This window comes from Culex pipiens, chromosome 2, assembly GCF_016801865.2.
Source record: "Culex pipiens pallens isolate TS chromosome 2, TS_CPP_V2, whole genome shotgun sequence".
NCBI classification, from domain to species: Eukaryota; Metazoa; Arthropoda; class Insecta; order Diptera; family Culicidae; genus Culex; species Culex pipiens.
In genome coordinates this window covers 24,881,995-24,900,455 of record NC_068938.1, presented here as the reverse complement: position 1 = coordinate 24,900,455, position 18,461 = coordinate 24,881,995, and the positions used below count along the sequence as shown (strand labels likewise).

The following is an 18,461-nucleotide window of genomic DNA, read 5'->3' as shown; positions in this document are numbered from 1 at the left end:
ATATGAAAGACAATAGTTTATTGAACTTTAAAAAAAACTCTGGATAGGGGAAAGTGGGGCAAGTGTAACAAGCTAAGGAAATTCTTGTTAAAACCCATTAAAAACGTTAAAACATCTGTCGGATTTTTTCATAATCATCTTATTTCAGGTCTTGACTAAGACTTTGACAGAACAAATTTAAAAAAAAAATCCTGTTTTTCAGTTTTAAAAATTGATTTTAAAATTTTTGATTTTCCGTACGTTCTACTCAACTAGTGGGGCAAGACGAACAACCCGTTGGGGCAAGAGGAACAATGCATGAAACAACATGTTAATTTGCTAACAAGTGAACTGCTATCACTTTGAAACATCAGATTAGAAAGTATTTGAAACGTTTCTTTCATTTTTAGATTTAATAATAATAATATTTTACTAAAAATTTGATCGTTTTTACGAAAAAAAAAAATTACTTAGATGATAAATAGTAAATTTTCATAGTATCACTTTATTTTGTGTGGAATTTTTTTTTAACAATTGTTTATCAGTTTTTAAGATTTTTTTTGTATTTATTTCCCAATAAAATATGTTGTTGCAGCAATTCGTATTTTTTTTTCCTAAGAATCCATATGGTACACTTGCCCCACCTGAACAAGATTTTTTAAAAGCTCTCAACAAAAATTACCAAAAGTCAAATACTTTCTAATAGGTGCAAATCATTGGTTGGAACACTACTGATCTAGGAAAAATTGCATTTTGATAAAATGAGCCTTAAAACGAACCCTAAGCCTTATTTTGTACTTTCCAAATATTATAAGAAAACGAAGGTTTTTTAAAAAAAAAACTTCATTAAATCCTATGCCCCGTGGCGTTTACGTTATTTTGGCGGTTATGTGGTAGTAGAATCAGCTAATTGCACTGCTAGCAACAATTCCTCAAACTGGAAATAATCAAAATTGTAAAAATAACGGCAGTACGAGCGATTGTTCGTCTTGCCCCATATGGTCGTCTTGCCCCACCTTCCCCTATACAAAAATTAAAATTTGATAATCGAGAAATTAAAAGTGCAACATGGAGTTAAACTTTCTGTCAAGCTGCTGTGAAGTTTACCATGACAGTTGCGAAAGTTTAACTCCATGTTACCGGCTCACATCTCTCTTTTTAATTTCTCGATAGGCTCATTTTCAATCGATTGCCAATTTGGTCAACATTTGAAAAGGACGCATAAGCATTTTGACAGTTGGAACCTTTTTTGCAAATTCAAAGACAACAGGCAACAATTTCGGAAGCGTTGAAAGTAGCCGAGGGCCAGATATTCTTTTACACTTCGAGTTTCGTTAAAAAGTTATCTGTTGTTTCCGAATTTACAAAATAGTTCCAGCTGTCAAAATTGTTCTTCTTCAAGCTAATAATAATCACGAGTAAAACTTATAAATGGAAATCAGAGTAGTTGTGCCACAAAGGTGAAAGAACTCGTTTGACAATCGGCAAACGACCCCAAAGTTGTCAAAACATTGCCGCGCCAATGCGTTTGTTTTCAACAGTTTGTAGGGATGACTTTCTCCGCTGTGCGCCTCTTTTGTAAAAATAGAACTTGTGTGCAGCCAACTAACCTTTTTTTAAATTTTTTGTTTGGCGCAATAATAATCAGATATGATGCCGGCGGCGGCGGCTGGCTGGTTTCACGTGTGCTTCGGTGATGAGCACTGCAAGAATGTTATTGACATCGGGGGTTTCGCCGCCGAGTGCAGACTAAAAAAGTTTGACTAAAAATAATGGCGCGCACACGCGAATAAATATTTATTGAAATTTTCCACTCGGGGTGAAATGCTAAAAGGCATGTTTTCAATAAGGAGACCGAAAAGAAGGGCACACTGCACATGTGGATGGCATTATGTTTATATTGTCTCTCGTTCTTAAAGAAATGGGTTGCACTTCGCGTTTTATGCAAATAACGACGCGACATGCCCTAGCAATGTGTGCCACCAAAGAGACCTAGAATGCAATTTTAATGTCAACTGGAAAGTCGATGGAATGAATGGACTTACAGATGTTGGCATTATGGTGTATAATAATGTTCATTATAATGTTAATATTTGATGTTCTGCTTTGTTGAACAATGACAAACGATACATGAAGAATCTTGTAGCATTAGTAAAAAATATAATTTATGTTGAAAATGTTAATCAAAAAATCACGAAGCAGCATTTTTTTTTCTAAGGCAAGTAAAGTGCGAAATCGTATCTTAAAAAAAAATACACTGAATCCGTGTGTCACAATTAGGGTAGGTATGTTACAAGACTGCAACGGCACAAGCCCCTTTACGATATATGCCACAGAAACAACTCACTAATTGAAAGAGTCTAAAAAGGAGAAAACGAGATCCACTTTTTGTGCAGATCTTTGCCACCGTGGCTTTTGGTTTGGTCGTTCAGTCTCAACGGCTGAAGAATCAGTTAGACGCTTTTGGCAATATTAAGTTACAAGGTTGTAAGTCTGTAAACAATACAGGTAGTATGTCGTCACCTGATGTTCTAAACCTGTCGTTATAATCAATTAGAAGAGATAAACTTCACCAATGACAATGAAGATTACCATGCAGTTGTAAAATTACCATTTCCCTGCCACTTTGTCACTACCGGCAAGTGCAAATTAAAAACAACAACCACAATTACAAAGTCATGACGATATGGGTGCATCATTTCGAGTAGCAGAACACACTCCCATGACATCGTGTGCATTCTATTCAATTACAACTCAACTAAACATGCACACGCTGACGACTGTCCTGACCAAGGTCTCGAAGACCCTGGCCGTGACGACGCGACGTCCCCCTTTGGTATCACATTACTCGATCTCCAGACGGTTCGGCTAGAATGCATTCCTCGTACGAGTACGAGTTGAAGGCGCATTAGGTAAAGTGCATCGATATCTTAATTATGGACGACGATAGAAGTATGCGGTATTGGGTTGCAGCACGAAATGCGAATTCCAAATGTTGACGACAGGCGAAAAGAACAAAATTTCTTACAATCTGTGGGTCAACGAAGATATCTTAACGTAATCTACCAACCTCGAATCACCTTAAGTTGGTGATCCACACCTCGTTAAGCGTGGAGTTGATGAGCTTGAACAACTGGTTTTCGAAAGTGACCTGGCTGGCGGCAAGCGTCCTACACCCTGAATGGGGAAGACCTAGCAGTGTCCCTCCGACGAACTGCTTAATACAGCCGAAAATGAAGAAAGAGACTGAGTAAACCGAAACTATGTCACTATACAAGACCGGTAAGAATGAGCAATGGATTAACCGTTAAGGTCGTACATAAAAATAAGTTTAAACAAATGAAATTCAAAAATTTCTGGATGAAAAATCCCCACAAAAAAAAACAAGATTTCAAAGGAGGGTTAAGAAACTCACAAGACGAGAAGTACATAAGCAAATCAAGGAGTGTCGCCAATGTCGATGTACCTAAATCGTAGGAAGGAAGGAAACCAAGTCCGAGGGTCGCCGTCGGCGTCGCAGAACAATGCAACTCGTTGCGTCATACGAGTCGTTTGATACGATGACGACGACTCAAATAACTACGGGAAATAATTTCCTTTGTACAAACTTATTTTGAAATATTTATCCACCCCACTCTCGTGAGTGTGTGTGTCACAATGTCACAAATTGGTGGTGGTCGACAGTCGTCACCGGTAGCCACCGTCGCCGACGTCCCTAATTGGAACCGGGTAATCTGGTAAATTGCAAGGTAGACTGTGAAATATAACAAATCAAAGGTGTTTTTTTTTTAATTTTGAGTGTAAGAGAAGTAGCTGCTGAAGCGAGGAAAATTGTCGCAGATTAAATCAATGGAAAGAAAACACGAAAAATAACAACATGAGCAATATTCTACCAAAAAAAAACGGGGAATGATTTTTTTTATTTTTTTTTTATTTGGCTAAAACTTTGTGGAGGCCTTCCTTATGACCAATGAAGCAATTTTGTGTCATTGGTTCACCCATAAAATGGTAAGTAAATATTCAAAAATCTGTAACTTATGAAGCAATTTTCTGATCAATTTTGTGTCTTCAGCAAAGTTGTTGAGAAAATTTTACGAATGTATAAACCAAAAATCCTAACTCATCGGCATAATTTTTGACCATACTTCTCTATGGCTCTTCGAATTGCGTGAATCTTTGTCCTAAGGGGTAACTTTTGTCCCTGGTCACGAATCCGAGGTCCGTTTTTTGATATCTCGTGACGGAGGGGCGGTACGACTCCTTCAATTTTTGAACATGCGAAAAAGAGGTGTTTTTTTTAATAATTTGCAGCCTGAAACGGTGAAGAGATAGAAATTTGGTGTCAAAGAGACTTTTATGTAAAATTTGACGCCCGTACTCAGAATTCCGGAAAAACGTATTTTTTCATCGACAAAAACACTAAAAAAAAATTCAAAAACTCTGCCATTTTCCGTTACTCAACTGTAACATTTTTTGGAACATGTCATTTTAAGGGAAATTGAATGTACTTTTCGGATCTAAATTGACCCAGAAGGGTCATTTTTTCATTTAGAACAAAAAAAATCATTTTAAAATTTCGTATTTTTTCTCACTTTGCACGGTTATTTTTTAGAGTGTAATAATGTTCTACAAAGTTGTAGAGCAGACAATTACAAAAAAATTGATATATAAACATAAGGGGTTTGATTAAAAACATCATGAGTTATCGCGATTTTACGAAAAAAATGTTTTGAAAAAGTTACTTTTTGCGTTTCTCTTTGTTTCGTCGTCCGTGTCTGTCGCGGGTGACGATGAACGGCCATGATCGACGACGACCAACTTTATCAAAACTTTTTTTCGTAAAATCGCGATAACTCGTGAAGTTTACAAGCAAACCCCTTATGTCTATCTATCAAAATTTTTGTAATTGTCTGCTTTACAACTTTGTAGGATATTGTTACACTCTAAAAAATAACCCTGCATAGTTAGAAAAAAACATGTTCCAAAAATTTTTAAGGTTGAGTAACGAAAAATGGCAGAGTTTTCAAAGCTTTTTTAGTGTTTTTTTTTTCGATGAAAAATACGTTTTTTTCGGAATTCTGAGTACGCCATCAAATCGAGCGTCTAATTTTACATAAAAGTCCCTTTGACACCAAATTTCAAACTCATCACCGTTTCAGGCTGCAAATTATTGAAAAACACCTATTTTTTCGCATGTTCAAAAATGGAAGGGGTCGTACCGCCCCTCCGTCACGAGATATCAAAAAACGGACCTCGGATTCGTGATCTGGTGCAAAAGTTATCCCTTAGGAAAAAGTTTCACGCAAATCGAAGAGGGGTCGGGGCAACTTTTCCCGATTTCGTGTGAGTTGGTAGAGAATTACCCAAATCGAAAAGAAATATTTTTCATGTACCTATTTTTTCTGAATATTTCTCATTACCTACAACTCGAAATCGGGAATTGTGTTTATGAATTAGAGACCCAAGAAGGAATATATCATGGATAAATTTCTTCGTGGTTCTTAAATTCAGGAACACAATTCACGATTGTGGGAATTGATTTTTTTTTGTCAAAATCAAGTTTTTAATAGTTAAAAAAAAAGTTTATTTTACCGTGTACTTTTTTTCGGAACAGTCCTAATCATAACCTACAACCCAAAGACATATGGACAATCTCCAAATTTGTATGGAAAATTGTTATAGGGTATGATGGACGTTTAGTTTTTGGAAAATATCAAACAGATATAGCCTCGCAACGAATTAAAATTACGAAAAATTAGTTTAGTGCTGACCGGCCCATAATTTTCAATCGATGATACCTTGGAAACTATTGATCCGTTTTTTTTTATTGTTAAAGAGTGAAACTCGTGTAAAATTTTCTCAACGCATCGATTTTTTCAGATTTTTAAAATAACGACTCACGTTTCAGAAGGGCCAAATAATGTTATTCAAGCCCAGCTTTCTAAGTATATATTTTCAGCGAGTCAGTATTTGAAAAAAGATTTGTTTTATTTTAACCTAAAAATGGGTTCAACTTGAAAACGGTGCCTTTTATAAAAAAATAGAGTAGAACTTTTAAGTTTTGTTTTGTTTGGGTATGGCAGTTTTTTTATACCTGGGTATGGCAGTTAATTCAGCTGATTATAATTGTAATTCAAATTTACATCCAAAAATAAAATTTTTAGATATTTTTCAAAAAAAAAATCTTTTTTTTTTTGCAAAAAGTCATAGGCTATTACAAATTTTATTTAAAGTTTTTGTCCAACGGTTCTGGTCAAAATGGATTGTTGGAAGGGGGTTGAAGAAAATGCTCTAGAAAACATGAAGAAGAACATTTAAACCCTTTGCCGCCGTTTTTGTTGACAATGATCAAATTAGATGAAATTTGAATTGGTATCATTAAATATTTCAAATAGGTGTTTGCATGAAGAATTATTGTTCAAAAAATTTCGATTTAAAGTTTAAAGAATTATGGAGCACTGGTGCATCAATGGGTGTTAGAAGGTTTAACATGACAAAAATATTGGAAGAGTGGTAGTGAGATGATAACAATTTATCGTATAATTTAAATCATGTTTTCGACATAATTTTTTGATTTATTTTACGATTTGAGCTTATAAAATTAGAAAAAAATATACATTTTTTTGTAGTTGTTGGAGCCCCAACGCGTCGATAAGATCGGCAACACTGGACAACGCGGTTTGACAGGTTTGCGATCCACCCTGTGATGTTTGCGCGTAACGGCACCCGTTGCTGCGATTGAGAAGGCGAAGAAAGCGCGCGAAAAGAGGAACGACCGAGCGCGCGTTTTGTTTACGTCACCAGTCCTTTTTCACCAGTTGAAATGGAAACATCTCGCACTTTATTTCTAATAAATTAAGTTTAGTTAGTGTAAAGAAGTGCTTCTTTCCTTCGCCCACGGGCGCGTCCACCAGTCTACAGTCCGCCGAAAGTGTCCACCGTCGCTTTCAGCTCCGGCACACCAAGATTTGGTTGGTGCCATCTTCGCCGTTTTCGTGGGGCCAAGTCTGGCCCGAACATTGGTCCTTCACCCCGGATCGGACCCGGCGTGGACGGAGGAAAGTGAAAAGTGAGAGGCAAACCGGCCTCAGCCACGAACAGCTCGAGAACCGACTCCGAGAAGCAAACCGGCTTCCGGAAGTTCCGCGAGTGCGAAGCAAACCGGCTTCCGCGAGTGAACCACACAAAACAGTAAACCCGGCGTATTTTCGAGTGGCAAACCGGCCCCGGAAATAACCGAGAAGAACCTGAAAGTGCAACGTGAACAAACAAGTGAAAATGCCCCCAAAAGTGCAACGTACGCCGAAGAAAGAAGAAAGCCAAGAAGAAGAAGAGTTGGGCAACCTGGTCTTCCTTCGTGACGAAGAGAGGGACAGACTCGAGCGCCTAAAAGTGAAGCTTGCAGCGACCGGTGCAGCTGATCGCACTGCAACCGCAGCGGAAGTGCACCAGCGAAAGCTTTACGATTGCAACGAAGCTTTCAAGTCCTTACAGCAGCAAATCTACCGGTTGGCTGGCACCAAGAAACGAGATGTGCACAAGGGTAAGTCGATCGAATTCGAATCCTTGTTCGACGAGCTGGCCATGACTCTCGGGAGATGGGTGGCAGCCGCCCACGTAACCGCAGTGCAGCAACCCATCATCATCCAACAGCCCCTCCCACGGATCATTCCGACATTCGATGGGAAGTACGAAAATTGGGAAAAGTTCAAAACCATCTTTCAAGATGTCGTTGACCGGACGAACGAGTCGCCGCGGATCAAGTTGTACCATCTGGAAGAAGCTTTGGTTGGCGAAGCGGTCGGAATTCTGGACGCCAAGACGGTTCAGGATGGGAACTACGACCATGCCTGGAACCTGCTGGAGGAACGATACGAGGACAAGCGGCGAATGGTGGATCTGCACATCGGCGGTTTGCTCGCCGTCAAGAAGTTGCCCCGTACTGATCATTCGGAGCTGCGTTCCCTTATTGACAACGTCGTTGGCCACGTGGAGAACTTGAAGTTTCTTGGCCAGGAGTTCTCTGGAGTGTCAGAGCTCATCGTCATCCATCTGCTGGGACACGCTCTGGACGATGAGACAAGGAAACTTTGGGAGTCAACGGTCAAGAAGGGAGAGCTTCCGAACTACCCCGAGACGATCCAGTTCCTGAAGGATCGTGTCTCGGTTCTGGAAAGATGCGAGACCACCGTCGACGCAACACCGAGGGAACACCACCGAGCAGAATCGAAGCCAACCGCGACTGATCAACCGTATCAGATCGCCAACGCAGCCGTCACGTCACGACCGGGACCACGGTGTGATTTTTGCAGCGAGCGTCACCTGACCTTCAAGTGCGCTGCCTTCCAAGACCTCACAGTGTGTCAGCGCATGGAGAAGGTTAAAGAAAAGCACGTCTGCTTTAACTGCTTGCGCGCTGGACACTGCGCGAAGAATTGCAGACGGACAAGCTCGTGTGGTAAGTGCCAACGCCGACACCACACTCTTCTACACGACTTCTACCGGAAGTCAACCGCACCGCAGAGACCATCTCCGGCTGTGCGTCAACCCGCTGAACCACTTCCGCCGGTGGAAGTGAACAACTGCCCCACTCCGATGCTTCAAACAGCAGTCGTCGATCTGGGCGACGGCAGCAATCGACCTGTGCCGTGTCGCATCCTTTTGGACAGCGGATCACAGGTAAACTTTATTTCTACCTCGATGGCTGATCGTCTTAAACTAAAAAGAGTTCCCGCAAACGTCCCGATCTGCGGCATCGGAGGTCAGACGACGAATACTAGGGAGTCGACAACCGTTCAGCTCCAGTCCCGATACAGCGGATTCACGGCGGACGTGGAGTGCCTGGTCGTCCCGAAGGTAACTGGAAAGATTCCGTCGTCACCGGTCAATACCACCGATTGGCCGATTCCAAAGGGATTTCAGCTGGCCGATCCTAAGTTCCACATCCCAGATCGCATTGACATGCTCGTCGGTGCCTCCCTGTACTTCCGCTTACTGAAACGAGGCTTCGTTCACATGTGGGACAATTACCCGGAACTGCGAGAGACTCACCTGGGTTGGGTTGTCGTCGGAGGAGCTGGAGAATCCGTCACTGGTCAGCAGTTTGCGCCCACTGCGGTGCTGCAGGCCACACATCTACATCAAGCGACCACTCTAGAAAAAGCTTCTGCTGGGCCTTCCCCAGCCCGGGGGGAGGATGTTGGAGCCCCAACGCGTCGATAAGATCGGCAACACTGGACAACGCGGTTTGACAGGTTTGAGATCCACCCTGTGATGTTTGCGCGCAACGGCACCCGTTGCTGCGATTGAGAAGGCGAAGAAAGCGCGCAAAAAGAGGAACGACCGAGCGCGCGTTTTGTTTACGTCACCAGTCCTTTTTCACCAGTTGAAACGGAAACATCTCGCACTTTAATTCTAATAAATTAAGTTTAGTTAGTGTAAAGAAGTGCTTCTTTCCTTCGCCCACGGGCGCGTCCACCAGTCTACAGTCCGCCGAAAGTGTCCACCGTCGCTTTCAGCTCCGGCACACCAAGATTTGGTTGGTGCCATCTTCGCCGTTTTCGTGGGGCCAAGTCTGGCCCGAACAGTAGTTGTATACATTTTTACATGCAGTTAAGCTATGAGTTGATCTTTACTCTTATTTTAACCATTAAAATCGCTGTCCTATTCAATTTTGATGCAAAATATGATTCAGAACCAAGATTAGAACAATTTCAACAAATTAAAAATTACCCGGGAATTCCCGGGATTACCCGGGAAATTGGTTGAAAATTTCCCGTTTCCCGGGAAATTTGTAACCCTGGGAAATTGGACGCTCTAATGTGAACCTGATGAAAATAACCCAGTTCCTGTTTTCTGTCACCATTCCTTGATGTTCACTTTGTCTGAGTATCACCTAATAATTTACACATTGTTACAGTTACGCTACTACCGAACAAATAGAAAATATTTGTTTAAATTTTAAGACACTTTCCAATCTGTGGTATCAATATTCAAAATTGGCAAAAAGTCTTAAATTGCCATATTTTAATAAAAACGCAAATAATAAAGTTAAACTATTCATTATGAATAGGTTTACAGTCAATTATACGAGTTTTTTTGCCCTTGATTTTTAAAAGGAATTTTGGAGATGATTCAATTGCTGGTTACATTGTTTGGATATTTCAAGCTCATGCTCGTCGTTCCAAAACGCCGCGGCGGATGTTTACTTGTAGTTTCCCACGACAAGTGGTTCCAAAATTTATTATTTATCCTCCACTAATAATCCTCTACATCGCGTGCGTGTGTGTGCACAATTGGCCTCTCCAAATCGAACCGTTTGACTCTGATCTATAAAGAATTGCTACACGTGTTGTGTAAAGCAATGTGGCCACCCACCCACGGCAATCCATCATCAACCTTTGTTGTTATTTGAAGAGTCTCTCTCTCGTGGCTAATTGGGTCAACCTCGTTTGTATTGGGGGTGAGGGTTGGATATCATTATTCCACACAGTCAATAGTATCAAAGATCATCACCGGTTTCGGCGAATAAATCGCTCCCAACTATCGAACCACAGACAACACCACCAAAATAAACATTGCCGCATTGGCAGTGTGTTTGTGAGTGTTTGCTCGCAACACAACCGAAAGGTTAATTTAATTATCGATATAAACATTTGAATAAAGGTTCAACCTCGGAGTTCATGGAATTTTTAAATTTATTGCCCACACACGAGAAGCGCACAACACATCAATCCGTCAAGACTTGGACGGTTCCGTTCTAGAGCCAGAGCCAGAAGATAACGTGGCAGCTATCAATCCACCCAGAATATTTCGCTTTTTTTTCCACCAGCAAACAGCAGCAGTCTGGCTAGTGTTTGGTCACTTACCGAAAAACAACAGCACGTTGAAATCGCGTTTGGCTTCTTCGGTGCGGGTTAATCCATTTGGCGTTTGTTGTTTACTTTGGCTGCAGCTTCGAGCATTTCCCCGAAGGAGGTTTTCTTCTTCTACGAGCTAAAGGTGATGCGTGTACGATTTGCTAAAGGACACTTTACTCTAAAGCTGATTTATGCTAAAGGACACTTTCTGTTTGGCGATCGATCACAATTATTCGATATCTTTCTTCTTCGCCACAATTTTCTACACTCTAAACACGATTAATTTGACAAGCGCACACTTCCAAAATTATTATTTCTGTGGCACGATGAATGCTGAAATATTGGAAAAGATTTTTCTTCGTTGAGAACACACACTTTGTCGAAGGCATAATACACAGATGATCATTGGACAAGAGATCTGAAAAGAAGAGAAGAAGGCAAAATTATTAATGTCAAACATAAGCCGAAGATGATGCAATGCTATTTTTAAAAATTAATGGTTATTTGATGAAAAGGAATAAACAAAATTAAAATTCCTCAACTACGATTAGAAAACAGTTGATTAATAACAAGAGTTGCATCTTATTTATGATAAAAACTATTTCTAGATTCTAGTAACAGCCAATTTGCCAAAAAATATGCTACATTTATATTACTATACTAGGTTTGATTTAGAAACCACATCTTTTTCCTCAAAAAAATACAGAGAATAATTTCTTATTCAATTTTCATTGTTTTGATTACGAACAACTTTCCTCGACATATATTTTCACAATGACTCAAAGTGACTCTTTTTTAAACATCAATTTGATGCTCAAAAAATATTTTTTTCACAGTTTTTTAGTTTTACAGTTTCACACTTGGTTTCCTCAAATTTATATTTTAAAAAGAATCACTTTTACTTTCACTGTGAAAATATATGCCGAAAAAAGCTGTTCATATGGAACATTAAACATTGAAAAAAATCTCTTTTTTTATGTTTTCTATAAAGGAAAAGTGTGTGATTTCCCCCAACTTAGTAATTTAAATAGTGGTGGTAAAATTCAAGCGTTTATTGTACCATGATCATACAATTGTTAAGGGGTTCATGTATGTAAATCGGCACAAATATCAGAGGTTGGTTTGAGCACACACTTACACTTTTTTTATCTGTTTTCAGGGCATCAAAATATACATTTTCATCTATAAACAAAATAAATTTGAAGGTTGTATCATTACCGAGATATAGCTATTTGAAGTTAGCAGTTTCAAAAAAACGGGTGCCACGATATCTCCACACTGTTTTGGCCAAATCGACTCAAAAATTTGGTGAGTACTCGTTAAACGACGAAGCCGAATTTCAAAAAAGTTATTTGAAAAAATCATAAAGATATTTTTATGTTTTTCATATAAAAAATCGTTTGTTTTTGATTTATGCAATTTTTTAAAAATCAAAATATCAAAATCGGGCTTCGTCATGCAGTGCGAGTATTCACCTAAAATTTCAACCAATTAGGTCCATTCCATCTCGAGATATCGTGGCACCCGTAAATCAACTTGGTGTTCAGAGAAAAACGCTCACAAAGTTTGACAGTTCGCTTTGCGCATGGCAATTTTTTAACATAAATCGTCTCTTACTCAGTTTGATCAAGAAATATCTTCATGAAACTTTCAGGAGTGATTAAAATCATCTTTTAAGCGGATTTAATAAATTTTCTGCAATATGAAAATTTATGATTTTCTACATGTATGTAACCCCTTTACAATCTATCTCAATTTTCAATCGAACAGATTTGTTTTTGGTTTTGTCAAGATTTAAATAATTATTTTTAACTGAAATTTGAGAAGAACAACTCAAGAGCGGTCGTGGCTGAATGGTTACGATGTTCGCTTTATAAGCGAATGGTTCTGGGTTCGAAACCCATCTGCTCCCAACGAGAAAGTTCTGGACTCATTGAATTTGGAATAAATGAAAAAACTTCAGCTCACGGCGGGGTTCGATCCCCTGTCCTTAGGATTGGCAAGCAAAATGCTTTCCACTTTACCGTGGAGCATTAGTAGCTTTAGTAGGACTTAGACTGATATAGTTGAATCCAAGAAACGGACGAGAATAAAGTTGAATGCAAGTTGAATATCAGAACATACAAGAATGCATTGCATTGCATGCGTGCAGGCGCATTTGAAATGAACTTACATTACCTCGCTATAAATAGCATGGGCGACTGATAGAATTCATCCAATAAGAGATGAGAAAGAATTGAAAGCATTCCCATTAGAAATGAGAACACACGAAGAATTCGAACAACAATGCCAACGGTCGTTACCACTCGCCTAGGGTGGCTCCTCAGACCATTCACCTTCCCAAAAACCGTCCAACTCCAAGCGAAACTTACTTGAGGATACCGTGGAGATTTTCCCTTAATACTCTTAAAAAAGTGGAGCATCAACACTTCCCGTCTTCCAATTCCCTTTCCTTGTCCCTGGTGCGCGGTGGAGATGGGAGCGGCCGGCAATGGACGGCTGCCATGGTGGTGAGAATCTGGTTCAGGTGGAATTGGTTCTATTCGCAATTATCGATTCCTAGGCAACTTGGGCTTAGACAATCATCACATCACATGGCGAAAATCCAGTCTGCAATCCGCTAAAATCACCGTCTCCTAGCGAAGCGAAGCGAAGCGAAATTTGAGAAGAACAACTCAAATACCTTTTAAAACGAGAAAAAAACGACTATTGTTTTCTCATAAACGGAACAATTTAATGGGATAACGACACTTATTCCGTAACTGGACTGGACGATGAACGGTGAATATTGTCTTAGAAAAATTAAATATAAATAAACTTACTTTTTTTTTCAATTGCTTACTTTTCCAATATTTATTTAATTGTGACTGTAAATTTCATTTAAAAAAAACTTTAAAAATACTTTTTATTTATTCAACTTGATTTTTGCATTTACTCACCCCTCGGTCATTTTGGTTTTTTTTATGTTTTTTGACGTTTGTCTGCTTTCAAGTGGACTATGTCCCATATGCAAAAACAACAAACTGAGAAACACGCAAGGCAAGTTTGTCCCACACATAAGCCTACGTGTTAAGTTTTCGCGAAAAAACTGGATTTCTCCAAGATTTCTAGAACAAAGCACTGGAAGTTATAGGCTCTTTTGAAAGAGCGCACGATTTTGAACCAAACTGCATCAATAACTCAAAAGTGATGAAAATGCATATGGGACATTTATGCGATCAGGGGCAGTAAACCCTAGTTAATCGCACACATTTTGAAAGCAACCCAGTTACCAAACAATTTCTTAGAGATCGAATAAGAGAAAAACGTTTATAAATTAAAAACAAGATCAAATATGGTGTTTTTTGCAGCCTTTTTTTTTATTGTAAAAATCAATCTTGATGCCAGCGAATTTTTAAAATTTGGGCCCCAATTTCTGCAAAAATTTCTAACTTTTGATAAAAATTGACAAATTTGACGCGTCTGGTTGCACACGATCCGGATTTGAGTATATTTTCAACTGTCACAGGGAGAGAAACAATGTTGTTTAGTTTTAGCGGAGATATTCCGAATTGTGTTGAGGTACCGTAAAACGGGGTGACTTTGATAGGCGGGGTAATTTTGATAGGTTTAAGATTTATCTGCAAAATGAAAAATACTAATTAAATTCAAACGGAATGGTACGGAATCATACTGACCTCGGTAGAGAAGTGTTCAAAGTATCTCATGAAGTAGTTTTCAACAACTTTTGAAAAGTTTTAAAAGTTATTTAACAATAGATTAGAAAACGTTGATAAATAGCTCTATTTTAATACTCTCAAGGTGTCATCAAAATCAAACCATCCACATTAACGACCCCCGGGTCTTTTGTGGTCTCTATTGCAAGTTTCTACTCGAACCTAGGAGTCCGAAGGCTTGAATGGGGAGAGCACCCAAACCTCTTTCTACTCCAAGGAACCCTCCACCCCAGTGTTTGAACTGACGACCTTTGGATTGCGAGTCCAACCGCCGCCAGCGATTCCACCGGAGTAGGCTTGGTTTGGTGTGTTGTTTGTACTTATGGCATGGAGACGACTCCTATACCTGGAATGACTTAACGGCCTAACAACCAAGGCCTGGACCGACATTTTACTTCCTCATCCAATGGAAGGTTGGAGCAGATGGGAATCGAACCCAGAATCATCCGCTTACAAAGCGGACAGCGCAACCATTCGGCCACACACCGGCTTGTCATGTTTTTCTCAATAAAAATGAAGTAGAATGAGAAAATGGACTGCATCATTGGATTCTTTGGACAATTTTGCACTGAAAACAGTTAGAAATAATTTTTTTAATTGTTAGTGAATCAGAATTCAAAAATATCTTCAGGTTCATAAACATTTTTAGTCGAACTTTTTGTATAGCAAATTTGGAAAATTATTGATTCTTGCTACCAAATTTTTAATTTTGATCAAATTTCTAATATTTCATTCACTTAACCTAAAATATCTATACTTTTTATAAACAAAGTAACTGAACTTAGTTAAACAAACATTAAATAGTCAAAGTAACCTAATGAATTCAATGTGCACACTTGTAGGCTGAATTTAATAAGAAGCACAGTGACTATCAAAGTCACCCCGGTTTTGAAAATAACAATTTTCAACAAAACAATTTTTTTATTACTATTGAAATACACTTTTTTGTAAATAGTATATTGATGTTGTGTGTCCTACTCCTACTCTTCCTATCCTACTCCAAACCTACTCCAGTGCATGTTTTAAAAATATAAATCATCAAAAAAGTCTTACTGTTCGAATAACATTTGAAAAATAATTTAAAACCTGTCAATGTCCCCTCGGTTTACGATACCTTAAGGTATTTCACTATTTAGTCACTATAATCAGATTTTTCAAACTGGACAACTCCGGAAATGATATAAAACTTGTAAGGAAAACTACATACACAAAATACATAATTTTAACAAACCCTGGAACCGGTTCCAACTGGCCAGCAATGGACATCAGTTCGATAGAATGGGGAATCAATATTTGACATGGTCAAAATCAGTAAAACAAACTTCACTTAGAGTTAAAATGTGTCAAATGGCAATTCAAACCAGTTTCGAAGGATTCCGCCCACTTACTTAGGCCGCTTCCGGTTAATACGGAATTTCGGTCTCTATATAGAAAAGTAATGAACGACACTTAAAATGTTCGAAAATGCAAAAATATCAGTTTGAACCATCTGGTCAAAGTTTTCAGTCCCGGTTACTCCGGAATACCGGTCCCTACTGAGATATTTCTCTTAAAAATTTCATTTGTATCATGTGACATGTCGAAAAAAAAACAATTTCTTTGTCTTCTTTTGGGTCTTTAAGCTCAAATTTGATCCGAAAATGCTCTAAGATGATTTGGAAACTTTAAATCCAGTTTGGTGGACAAAATGTTAGTGATGATATATTAAGAAAATGCTATTTAACTGGCCATCATAACAATTTTTTTTACTAAAAAAACATAAACAGAAATCCAACGCAAACACCCCAAGTCGGATTACCCTTGTGCCACAATTCCACTGCCAAGGCCGCGCTCGCTGAGCTTGCTCATCAATTCAGCAGAATGACTTAATCAACCCCTTCGCAAATGCGGTACCGGGCGCGGTTTCGAACTTAAAACAATGCTCAATTTAAGAGGAGATATTAGCCAAAGGCGTGAAACGTGAGTGAATTTATCGTGAGGTTCACATGATGAATCACGGCTCACAAACAAGTTTGTCCAAAAACGGTTCAAGCTTAAGATACCGGTTGCTTTTGATTTGGTTTGCCAATTAAGAATAGTTAGAAGGACGCGACTGGTTTGCTGTTAGAATCGTTTTTGGCGCAATATAAAAATAATGACGATAGTAAAAATACCATTCCCAGCCCGGTGTGTCAACGAAAATATGTGTTTACAAGCTAAACTCACCGTTTGTCGTTCTGTGCTGAGCCAAAAATAAGATGATTCTCAAACGATCTCAGCTGTCGGTGACCCGTGACACGAGCCGGAACATAAATCATCTGTGCTGGTTCTACTGGTGCTGCGGGTTGAATTCCAACACAACCCCAAGTCGTTTCTTCTATTTCGGTAAATCAAAGCAATCTAACGACAAAGAACTTGCTGATAAGGAACGTTATCAGCTAAGAATTATTTTACAAACTAATCCTAAACACTAAATAATTCTAAATCAAAACTCTTCCTCCGTCATCCAACCCGGTGACACAGATTCTTCCACATTCGGCAGACCCACTGCCGACAACAACTTTAATCCTCCAGCTGTGCCACCTTCCCACCAGCAGCAAACTATTTATTTCACCTCGATTTGATTGAGTGATTTTTACGACCCAAAGCCAACCGACCATCCAACACACTATCCTTTTCCCCTTTTTTTCGCCACCACGGAGGACGACGACCAATTTCTTATCACACCTGCTGCAGCTCCACCGGCGGCGGCGGATCAGATTGGCACTTTTCACTGCTGGTCGCGGTCGGTTATTTATTTACACACAAAGGAGAAGCAAGCAGGTAGGTATATAAAAACACACCACAAAAGAGGCCCACTGAGGAGCGACCGCGAAAACACGTCCACCACGGCCAGAAGACAACTCGCGAATGCGGTGCGATTGACAGCTAAGTTGATTACACCCTTACCAAAAATCATGATTTTTTGAGTTCCAAATCCCACTTTTCATACGAATTTTTCAGTTCAACCCATATAACCATTTTTATGGTTGTAGTACCTGAACTCAAAAAATCGTATGAAAAGTGGGATTTGGAACTCAAAAAATCATGATTTTTGGTAAGGGTGTAGTCGAGAACTCGCCGCGGCCAGCTGTTGTTTTGGTTTGATGGGGAAGAGCTCTGAGCCGATGGGGTGGGAGGCCTTGTGACTGAACGTGTTTTTGGAGTGTTGGGTTGGAGGAAGTACTAGATTAATGAGATTATCCAAAATAATTTTGAAATTTAGCTGTATTTAAAAATATTTACAATATTTTATTTTAGAATTTTAAAATTTCTAAATTTTATAAATTAAAAAAAAACAAAATTTAGAATTTTTAAAATCTCGACTATCTTTTGATTAGGTCCTATAAACATATGAAAGACAATAGCTTATAGGACCTTTTCAAAAAAAAAACTCTAGAAATGTTAATTTAAAAAAAATAAGATTTGAAAATTAAAAAAAACAAATGAAAAAATCTAAAATTCAAAAAAAATAATGTATAGGTACTAACTTTTATTTAAAAAATCTAAAACCTTGATTTTTTTAATTTCAAAATAAAAAAACTAAGTAAAGTTTCTGTTTGTATTCAGTTGCGCCACAAAATTTACGAAAGAGAGGCAACGACCTTCTGAAAAATGAAATGCCCCGATCAGTATGGTTGAACTAAATCGGGTTGACGAAAGCCCGAGCTACCAAAGACAACTTAAGTGACATTCTGAAACTAATTTATTTTCTCAAAAAATTTTATCACCGCCATTTTGACCGCAATCTTGGATTTAGAAATTCTAAACTACTTTAGAGTTGTTTGGTGTCATACTACTCATACTTAAGCTAGACAACCAAAAATAAGAAAAAGAAAATGAAACATTTCTTCGTGATTCGATTATCTCAAGATTCGGTTATCCGAAG

At 38.8% G+C, this 18,461-nt stretch overlaps 2 protein-coding genes across 18 annotated transcripts in view; one reads left to right on the top strand and one right to left on the bottom strand.

Moving 5' to 3' along the window:
* LOC120414568 (piezo-type mechanosensitive ion channel component) overlaps positions 1-17,470 on the bottom strand; it is a 107,036-nt gene extending 89,566 nt beyond the window's left edge. For 5 of the 17 annotated variants that reach the window (XM_039575792.2, XM_052708989.1, XM_052708985.1 and 2 more), the window contains exons 1-2: positions 16,760-17,116; positions 10,848-11,256 (exon numbers count right to left, since the gene is read on the bottom strand). The gene's annotated coding sequence lies outside the window, so the exon portion shown is untranslated. Of the gene's footprint in view, positions 1-10,847; positions 11,257-16,759; positions 17,117-17,147 lie in introns of those variants that run through there. The other 12 variants (XM_052708986.1, XM_052708991.1, XM_052708984.1 and 9 more) reach the window with 6 other exon arrangements.
* LOC120414554 (uncharacterized) lies at positions 7,258-9,201 on the top strand. Its single transcript, XM_039575765.1, has one exon. It carries the CDS (start codon positions 7,258-7,260, stop codon positions 9,199-9,201), a length of 1,944 nt encoding a protein of 647 aa, XP_039431699.1.
* Positions 17,471-18,461: the final 991 nt, after the last annotated feature.

Bases quoted from the DNA above. Each gene is read 5' to 3' on its own strand.
- LOC120414554 (XM_039575765.1), top strand. From the start codon at position 7,258: ATGCCCCCAAAAGTGCAACGTACGCCGAAGAAAGAAGAAAGCCAAGAA.